This window comes from Marmota marmota, unplaced genomic scaffold (genome assembly GCF_001458135.2).
Source record: "Marmota marmota marmota unplaced genomic scaffold, marMar, whole genome shotgun sequence".
Lineage (NCBI taxonomy): Eukaryota > Metazoa > Chordata > Mammalia > Rodentia > Sciuridae > Marmota > Marmota marmota.
Genome location: NW_025999990.1, coordinates 8,192,242 through 8,203,097, shown reverse-complemented (window position 1 = coordinate 8,203,097; position 10,856 = coordinate 8,192,242). Strand labels below are relative to the sequence as shown.

Genomic DNA, 10,856 nt, shown 5'->3' with positions numbered 1-10,856 from the left:
GGGTGTTTCCTTCTAATTTTCTTCATGATTCCATTTCAACAATCCTCTCTTTGGAGCCAAATCAGAGTGCTTTCCTTACTCTGTTCTCTCTCTCTCTCTCTCTCTGAAGATCTTTACCCTTTTAAACTTAAAAATCTATGCCAAGAGCCTGTGAAATGCACGTGTGTGTACATAAACGGATATGCACACACACGCATGTGCACACACAATAACACATCTCTATATTCATTGCTTCAAATAAAGGTAATCAAAACAAATGATCCCGTGCTCAGCAGAATGGAGTGAGGAAAGACGGGGATACGGGGAGCAAGCAGTTTTCTGGGGGAGTGAGAGAGGTCTAATCCAATTATAGCTGTATCATTTTCTGGGTCAAATAGAATTGTGCTAAAGTTTCGAACCTATAAAAAGAAAAGCAGAGGCTCAGCCTTAATTCCATAACTGGTCCCTTTTCTCCCATCAGCCACTCGCCCAGCCTAACGTCACACAGCCAAGAACGATCGCTGGAACGAAAGCCTGAAGAATGCGTTGGCAGACAGACAGGCTTTTGTTTCAGGAAACCTGTCCTAGTACTTGGAGCGTGTGACATGTATGAATGGAGGGCGAGGGTGGCTCGCAGTGACTGCAGGACCTGGTGACACTCTCTACTCCCTGTTCCCCTGCCCGACCTTTCACGGCTGCCAGGTACTCCTCCTCTGCAGGGTGGGGCCTGGATGTTGGGTTCTAGAGCTGGCGCTCCCCTGTCTTCCAACCCGACATCTAGATGCAGAAATCTGTGCCACCCTGTAGTGTCATTTGAAGAGGTTGCCAATGTGGGCATCTCCAGGCAGGATGCACCTGCGGGGCTCCCCGTGACCCCTAGGCCTTCATCCTGTCCTCATCAACTACCAGCAAGCTCTAGATGAGACCAGACGCACCATCTGTTCCTAGTTCAGGGAGCTGATCCAGGCATTTACCTGCCCTAAACAGCCTCTGCCTTCTTCAGGTTGATGTCTTTGGCCGAGAGAAAAGTTCAAGTGGGAGCAGTAGATGCAAGAGGGTTACCCTTGCCCACCCTGTCCCATGATGGTTGACCAGGAATATGCAAAATAAATTTCACACTTTCAAAATCTAGAATTCCTAATACAAAGTTTGCTTTTTTAGTACAAGAAGTGGGTGCTGAAACACAGGGACACCTCAGTTTTAAAACGATGGGGACTATTCAAAAATTTTCCAGTCAGAGCCAGAGCATATTTATACCAGTACCCAGGAATATCAGATCATTGATAACCCCTTAATGAGGATGAGGTGACCTGTTCAACTGAATTGAAATTTGTTATTCTGATCCGTTATTTAATTTTTTTTATCTTTTTTGGTGCTGATGGGATGAAACCCAGGGTCTCACACACAGCAGGCTCCACCACTGAGCCATACCCCAGCTCTGACAAGATGCTTTTTACCAGAGCTCCCAGACCAGCACAGTAGTACAGGTGGATAATCCCAACAACTCAGGAGGCTGAGACTGGAGGGCTCAAGTCAGCCTCAGCAACCTAACAAGGCCCTAAGCAAATTAGCCAGGCTCTGCCTCAAAATAAGAAAAGGCTGGGCCAGCAGCTCAGGAGGCCGAGACAGGAGGATTTTGAGTTCAAAGCTCAGCAAAATCAAGGTGCTAAGCAACTCAGTGAGACCCTGTCTCTAAATAACACATAAAATAGGGCTGGGGATGTGGCTCAGTGGTCAAGTGCCCCTGAGTTCAATCCCAGTACCCCCCCCCACACACCAAAGGCTAGGATGTGGCTCAATAACAAAGCACCTTGGGTTCTTTCCCCAATACTAAAAAAGAGCTCCCCAAACACCCTCTGTCCTATTGATGAAAACATTTAAGGAAGGATCTTTCTAGACTCAGAGCTAAGAGATGCATGAAGTTGTCTTATACACAGCCCAATGGGAGGTCCACCTGGGGCCGAGGCATGCTGTGTCATTTCTCAACAGTGGAAGATGAAGGGGGGGCCACCAGGAACCAGACCCCGGGCTGCCAAAACAAGCTTTGGTTTATTCATTACAAACTCTTAAGCTTCTGGGAGGAAGTCACCTCCACTTGAAATCCTTAGCTCAGGAGCCCCTTGTGGCTCTATTACCCACATTTATTAAAATTCTTCAAGCAATTGATGATAAAAACCCCAGCCAACTATGTGTGTGTGTGTGTGTGTGTGTGTGTGTGTGTGTTGGGGAGGGGGAGATGGGGAGAGGAGGAAGAGAGCCGCAGAGACAGAGAGACAAAAAGATAGGGGAAAAACAATGAGTGAGTCTATTTGAAATCATTTTGAATTTTAATCATAGCAAATGTGTTTTAACAGTAGTCATAAAATCAACATTACCACATATACAAAGGACAAGACACCAGTTTGGCATACAAAAATACCATATATTAAAATTGGATTCATTGGAAAAACTCAGGACTGGCTAAGACACCATCTATAACAGAGAGAGCAAGCAAGAATGCTTTTAAGACATTCAGATTTATAAACAGCAGCTTGATATCCCCTTTACGAAGTCAATATTTGGCAACATTTGGACAATATTTTCTACGTGGCCCAGCAGCTCATTTATCTGTAGAGCGATTTGGCCCCTTAAAAGAAAAGCTCCTAAAATAAATAATCCACATAATTGTAAATAAAACATGTCAAGGACTGGTTAACAGCCTCCGGGCAGCATTAATCTAGCCATTTGTTACCCAGGGGCCCAGGGAACCCACCAGCAGAGCTCTCAGAAGGGAAGGTACCCTGGGCAGCAGTGTGACCACCCAGACCGAAACCAGCTTCCACACCTGTGACTGTCAAGTGAGACAAACATGGACAAGTGGCAGAAGGAATAAACATAATAAATGACAACCACCAGAACAGAAACCAAAACAGTCTTCAACCAACTTTCCCAACAGTAGTAAGATTCTCAAGGAGGTTAAGTTACTCTCGGAAGTAAGATACTCAGGTCAGGATAGAGCCACAGACTCAGCAATGCCTTCCACAGTTCAGAAGATTTGAGTTTGCACTGAATCAGCCACCAAGTCTAGAGCAGATCTGTACTGTCCAGAGTACTGACCACCCAACCTGAGAGTATTGTAGAGGATGGCAGGAAAAATGGGGCCTCCCTGGAGCCTCCCATCAGCTGAGCATGGGTTCATCTTCAACTAAAGAGAGCCGCAGAGACAGAGAGACAAAAAGATAGGGGGAGGGAAAAAAACTGAATTTGGAGTCCACGCTATAATGGCAGCTTGTGCTTGACCAAGTTATCCCAGTTGTCCTAAGCTGGTCTCTGCCACGACTGACCTTCAGTGCCCATTTCTTGTTTTGCAGTTATCTGTATTACAGATTTTCCCTCCTTTGTGAAGTATTTTCTCCCTCACTGAGCATATCTACCTATCCCTTGATACAGACCCAAGGCCTTCTCTACCTCGCCCAAGGAGGGTCCACTTAATAGTTGGGTTCTCTCCCAGCCAATCCAGCACAGTGTAAGATAACAGCAACTGTCCCCTCACTACTTAGAGATATATCAACTTCTCCTGTAGGGGGCATTTGTCACATCTCTCCCTTTTTACATCCCATGCTCTCTAGACTCTACCATACCCAATCACCTCCTTCTGGATTCTCAAAAAGTAAAAGTCAAATTGAAAACTAAACATCCCTCTTGTTAGATTAACCCAATAACACACACCTCAGGGAGATTATAGACTTTCCCATGGACTCCTCGGCCCACATCTCATGGTGATGAATTCAGAACAGTGGTTTGGAAGAACAGGGACAGATAAAAAGAAAAAAATTCCTGCAAAAACAAAGAACAGGCATACCGTGGGAGATCTCAGGAAGCCCCTCGGTACTTGGCTATAATTATTGATTGTCCCTAAAAGTATCATAATATGAATGGTATCAAAACCCTTAGATTAGAATAAAATTCAGTGAACATGTGTTTTCAAGCACCACTACATCATAAGTAAGATTTACACAGTGGGATATCCCAGGCAGTTGACTCCAGAAAAATAAAAAGATAATTGGCCAGACAGAGCAAGGAAACTTGTGCAGAAATGGGAGCCACACTGTAGAAGTTCAGGAGCAATGGTGCACCGTCCTGACCCCTCAAGCAGAGCCAAAACGTAAGCTCTCTAAGAGACAGAAATTAAAATGCCCCACTTGCTTATGTCCCTCAGTGACCAATGGCTTTCCAACAAAATAAATGTAGTAGAACCCAACTTTTCAAATATTCTGAGAAGTCTGAAGAGCTTACTCCCAAAGGTAATTGGTTTGACATGAGTGCAGCTGATAGCAATTGTTAAGAAATTAACATCTAAATTCAATACTGTATAATTCACGAATTGGGAAATAGGACTAACAGTGGTTTTAACTTTATCTCCAATCACAGCTAAACTGTGTATTTGTGTGTGTATGTGTAGCAAAATCCAGCAACTGATCATCGTTGCTCTTAAAACAGAGTGCTTTCAAAAGAGTCAGGAATTAATTTGGTGACCTCATTCTTTGGAATTTCTGGTTTGGTAAGGATTACCTTCTGGGTGTTGTTTTACTGAGAATGGTGGAAATGTCAAGGAATGGCTTCTCCACTGAGGTCAAGGATGACAGATCGATTGGCTGACACTTCTGTGTGGGAACAAAATGCTGCCTAGTTAGCAGCATCATTTCTCTAAAGGAAAGATGGAAATCACAGTCTTTTGTGTGTCATTCCTCACCCAACAATGACCTTTGGGCTCCCAACTTAAAAGTATAGAGAATAACTTACATTTTGACAAAAATTTAAAAACAAAATTCTAGAGCTGAAAAAAAAAAAAAAAGTCTTGCCCACTGGCAAGTTCTAGAATTAAAAAAAAAAAAATTTTCCTACATTAAAGCAAATGCATTTGACTTGCATTACATTTTGGACACAATGAAAATCCAACTAACCAATTTTAACAGATTTTCTTTTTCTTTTTAAATTTTTGGTGATACTGGAAATCGAACCCAGGAGTACGCTGGCACTGAGCCACGCCCCAGCTCTTTTCATCTTTGAGATGGAGCCTCCCTAAGTTGTTCAGGGTGGCCTTGAATTTGCAATCATCTGCCTTAGCCTCCCAGGTAGCTGGAATTATAGGCAAGCACCACAGTGTCTGGCTATGGCACAGATTTTCAAATAAAGGAATGGAAACTCTTCAAATCAAAATCTGGACCAGAATAATAGCAGGCTACCAGTAAAAGTCTGATCTTTATATGAAAATATATCTCAAACTGAATTTTCTGTTTCCTTTGACTCACTTTAAAAGCAATTCTAGGGTTAGGGATGTAGCTCAGTGGTGCAGGGCCTGATCCTGGGTTCAATCCCCAGCACCACAAAGAAAAAAGAAAAAAAAAAATCAATTCTAGTAGCTTTAATAATCTTCCAGTCTTTAAATTCTATTGGGCAATGTTTTGTTTTTTTACCCTAAAATAGATTTTTAAAAAGTGACTTTGTGCAAAACTTCAAATCTTAAATTCTTTTAGTGATAGCTAAAACAAGAGACACTAAAACACTGCCAAATCCCACTCTAAAAATAGTACCTGCGTTTTTGTCTGGCATTTGACAAATGATGCCTACATATGCCATACCAAATACAATGACAAGCTGGCAGACTTCAAGGGCAACAAAACCATTCTGAACACCAAAAACACGCTTGCTCTTAGATCTCACACCTGACGAACGCAGCAATGAAGTGTGGGTAAGATACTGAAAGTGAAGAAGGATTTCATTAGGCTTATTTTTTCCTGTAACATTTACTCTTTGGCCACAAGACCCTAAACACAATTTCACAGGACAGATCATGCACAGCTTGCAAGTCAAACGTTTTACAGCTACTGTCTAACTACTATTTTTGGACAATAGATTCACATGCAGCTAATGGTCCCAGAAAAGGGGCTTAATAAAACACTCTTTAAGCTTCACTGATGATTCCTTGGTCCAAAATATCTAATAACCCCAAAGGGCAACCAATGAGTTCTCACTGTTATACTTGGGATCACACACTTCTTAAGCCCAGAAAGGATTTTGTTTTTATTTTTATTTTTTTTTTTGCCAAATGCTTGTTACTAGCCCACAAATTCTCTCTGGTCTGTTAGGAACACCTTGATGCCATGAGCCAATATGGTAGCCACTAGTCACATGGGGCTCTATTTTAAATTGTTTAAAATTAAATAAAATTTAAAGATATGTTCTTTAGTCATATTATCCGCATTTGAATTGTCAGTCATTGTGGACAGTGGCTATTTTACTGGACAACACCCATTATGGAACATTTCCATCATTCCAGAATGTTCCACAGAATGGCACTGATCTAGAAAACTGTAAGGGCTACACCAGTGCACAGCTGAAACTCCAAGGGGCCACTCTGTAAGCCACGCACAATATTAAACTTACATTTTAAAAGAAAATACCTTAGAGCCTTCTGATCAAAAAATGTGATTGGAACTCAGAACCAATTTGCCTTTTCATCAAAATTTGTGCCCCAAGTCATTATACAAAATTTTTTCAAAGACAATGTTTTTTGGTGGCATACTTAGCTCTACTAAACATATTAAAGCATTCTCTTGCTTATGTCAAGATCATTAATAAAGATGAAAACACATGCTGCTGATAGTTTACTATTTACACAACACTCATTGTTCTTTACACATTGTTCTTTGCAATTTTAAAAACTCAGATAATATGGTCAGATAGTTTCTTTTAAATGTCTATCCTCTTCCCTAACCCTAACCTTTTTTTGTTTTCCAGAGAGGTAGCTAACTAAAATGAAGAAACTATAAAACAACACTTTTAAAGCAGTTGTTGAGATAATAAAGGGTCTCCATCAACCCCGACTAGAAGCTCAGCCAGATAGACACGGCGATGGATCTAGAAAGAAGCAAGAGGGACAGCAATGCACAGTTCTCATCCCCCTTTGCTGCAGAATTACAAGTCTCCACACTCCTCTCTGAGCCGCCCTGGGCTCATCTACAACACGAAACCATTGGAGGCTGTTTTCAGCTCTTCCTGGGCTTTCCAGTTGTGACATTTCACTGGTATGCAACTATGAATTCCAGCCTCTGTGTCGCTGGGCTTTTGTCACAAGGGATGTATAAGTTGTTAGTGTTGTGGGTAAATTTCAGAAGAGACCAGAGTAATGGCTTGCCAGGTAACATCAAAACATCATTAAGCCTGGAAAAATTCTATCTGGCAGGCTAAGAAATCTCTTTGCCTCTTCTCCTCCCTGCCCCCCACTCATGAGCACAAGAGCGCGCGCGTGTGCGCGCGCGCACACACACACACACACACACACACTCAAAAGCACATCCTAATAAGGAGGTGTGCAACCTGCAAGCAGAATCCATTTAAACAAGTTAAATAATGTTCTACCTACATCAGTAAGATTTACACACAAAAAATTCCGATTTGGGTGATTATTGTTAAGTTTTAAGGTCAAGAATCTACCAGAGAGCTAATTAATTTTGCACTGCTTAATTGCAGTTCTAGCACAGGATTGTTTGTAAGTAAAAGTTCTGTGGACATTTTTACTTTACAGCTTTGCACTAAGAAACACAGGACACTATCACCACACACATTAGTGTCTATATATAACCTACTAAACAAGTAGAACTCTATCACATACTACACTACAGGTCAGTCATTTCATACTGTACATAAATGTATGCAGATATCGCTCAAAAAATTAATTTGAATATGACATGGCTTAAAATTACAAAGGTAAAGTCCATTTTAAATGCAACATTTCTGTCATTTTTTTTTTTTCCTCCAAGAGAAATAGAAATTAGGTCAGACATGCATTACAGCAGCCTGGGAGTTTGAGAAATTGACACTAATCCAACAGCATTTTATGTTATGTAATAGAGGATAGTATTCAGCTAATATGATACCTAAATTATTAATACAAAATAAATCCTAGATTATTTGTTGTATAATGCCCAATAGCTTGTACAATAAAATGGCATTTTAACCTAATTTCTAGTTTGAGCTTTCAAACACATTTTCTAAAGGTCTTACGACAAATTTGAAAGATCTGAAAAGACCAGAGTTCCTATTTTTATATTGAATTCTCATGCCAATTAGGTGTTAGCTTTGTATTCTAGTTATTAATTCTTGTTTTATTTCACATGAACTCCATCACTTTAGAATGCATATTTTGTGCTGCTTGAAGATAATAGTTAGCATATAAATAAATAAAGTTGTCTTGATCTTACAGGGCTTCTTTCTAGCCTTCCTTTTTGGAACCAGTCATTGCTTTTCTGTCCCTATTTCTCCCCACCCCTACCCTTCCCACCATTTTCCAGGAGTCATTTATACCTAAAAACATATATTTGAGTGGAGTTCTTGACACATACCACCACTTGCTTCCTGAATTCCATAAAAGGAATTACAAGAGAACTATAACATTTACAGTTATTTCTACATGCAGACAAACCCAGAGATGAGAATTTATTATTTAATCCAGCAGTTCTTTCTTTATGAACATCTATAAACCATTACACATTTAAGAACACTTACATTAGGAATGTGAATTGTAAGTCTACCTTGCCATTTCTCTCAATAAAAAACATATTTTGAAATACAGAAGATTTTCTTGCTTACACCAACAAGAGGAAACTGGAATTCAAAAAGGTCTAATGCTCAAGGAACAGCATCTTTCAAAAAAATAATTGTGGACTGCCTTTTGAAATGCCCATCAGTTTTGCCATTGCTAACAACAAGTGAGGCTTTTATAATACTCCAGAACTAGGAGAAAAGTCAAACTTTTGTTACTCTCCATTTGTGCCTTAAAAAATACAGGACTTAAACACAGAGCAGAGGGGTGAGTATTGGGGTGTCGCGTAGGGGACATCTCATTGGGAGGATCGAGGTGCCCACCGTTTCAGATACTTGACTTCTTCATGCCCATGAGGTCTTAATCCTGGGGTTCTTCTGAAAAGACTCAAAAACCTGAGGTAAATCAAATCACACACACATATACACACAAATACACAATATTTACATTTTAAATTCTTATTTTGTGAGATGGCTTGAGAAAAACTGGCATACAGGTTTCCTGTGGGATTAGGCATTTCTCATTATTTCTTGGTTTATTGCTTCCCTGTCGGGCTTTCAGCTTAATAAACATGTAGCAAGCTCTAATCACAAGTGAAGAAAAATGAAGGTACATGACAAAACACAACACACTGGAGACACTTGTTCAAATATTTTCTCCAAAAACAAAAACGACTATCCATTTCACTTATTTTGATTTGGGGTTCCATTCAAAATGTATATATATATATAAAAAAATCTTAGCAACTAGATGAAGACTGGGTTCCGTTAAAAAAAAAAAAAAGAGCAAAGAAGCCTGCAGTGTATGTCTTCACTGAATTTTTTACATGGATTCAAGATTTAATTCTACTTGTATACACAGCATCTTTATTTTCATCTACCGCATTTAGAGATCACATGGTATGCACATGTACGGTTTAAGGTCTAAGTAGAGTATGTCTATCTCATAACATGATCTTGAAAACTCATAAATCACAGCCCATTTAGTTCATGATTATGAGGATGCATGCAATCATCTTCAAAGCCGTTGCCATCCACACTCAGATCAATTCACCTGGCATCTTGTAGAGACCTCACCTTCCTCCCTTGGCATCTGTCTTCAGGTGAATCAAGTGGCAACCCAGAGGCCAGCGCTCAGCACCAAATGGTCAGTGTCGCCCCCCATCTTCTCGCTGGGATCCCGTCACCAACACCTACTCAACCCCTAAGTTGACACCCACAAGAGCCTTCCCTGCACCCCGCCTCAGCCACAGGATATCACAGTGAAGCGCTTAGAAATGCAAGACATGTTGTGGAGCACGATGCCCAGGAGGAAGACCAAGACACAGGCCACCAGGATGACAGTGCACACACCCGACCAGGTGGAGCTTTTCACCATGCCCCGCCTGTCCGGCTCCTCGGCCACTGCCTCCTGCGGAGCCCCGCCTTGCAGCGGCTGCTGTTCCGCAGGGATGGTCACCACCGTGACGGACTTCTGCTGGCTCCCGGGGAGCAGGCGGCAGCCCATGTCTCCGGGCAGCAGTGTGCGCTCCTTGGAGATGGGCAAGGGCAGCATGTAGCACCCATTGCTAGGAAGTTTGATGAAGACCGGGGTGTGCTCGGAGGTGTGCGGAATGGCGATGACGGCCAGGACCTCGGGGTCATCGGGCAGCTGCGACACGGAGAAGCCAGGGGGCAGCTTGGTGATGCCGCGGCACCAGGGGCACCTCACGTCCTTCTGGCTCGTCCTCATCTGCTGGAGGCACACCGAACAGCAGGTGTGTTTGCAATCCAGCAGCTTGGGCCTCCGCCGGGGGCTGTAGTAGTTGAAGCAGATCTGACATTCCAGCAGAGAATCCTGGGACAGCGTCTCCATGGTGGACCGTGAGCAGCAGGGGCAGCGCCAAGACCAAGGGCAAGGAGCCGGTACTCGGAGGCCTCCACTCTGCCTTTCCAGTGCCGCCGAGGGAGCTCACAGGCATCTAGCATTCGTGGGCGTGTTCATTTCTGAGGGAGATAAACAACGCAAACGAATTAATTCATTCAATAACTTGTCCATAGAGTTAGAAGATTTACACCACAGCCCTGAGGTCTTGATCCTGGGTCAAAAGCATAAAATGTCCCCACAGGTGAGACCATAGGATTCCTATAGTGCTCAGTGGAAGGTGATGGAATGTTCTCAGGCAGCACATCACAACAAACACACCCATTCCCAAAGAAATGCACCTTGGACAGGTGTAGACTATGCACTCTTATTTCACAAAGGAGGAATCTGTTTTTCCATTTTGCGCATCTCAGCAGAGCGTGGGTCATTC

At 42.2% G+C, this 10,856-nt stretch overlaps 1 protein-coding gene across 1 annotated transcript in view; it reads right to left on the bottom strand.

Annotated features, from left to right (window-relative positions):
* Nucleotides 1–2,287: 2,287 nt before the first annotated feature.
* Nucleotides 2,288–10,856, bottom strand: part of Rnf152 (ring finger protein 152) — a 67,705-nt gene continuing 59,136 nt past the window's right edge. Inside the window, exon 2 of the mRNA XM_048806125.1 lies at nt 2,288–10,548. Within this exon, the coding sequence (XP_048662082.1) occupies nt 9,806–10,417 (612 nt within the window). The 5' untranslated portion in view covers nt 10,418–10,548 and the 3' untranslated portion in view covers nt 2,288–9,805. The remainder of the gene's footprint in view (nt 10,549–10,856) is intronic.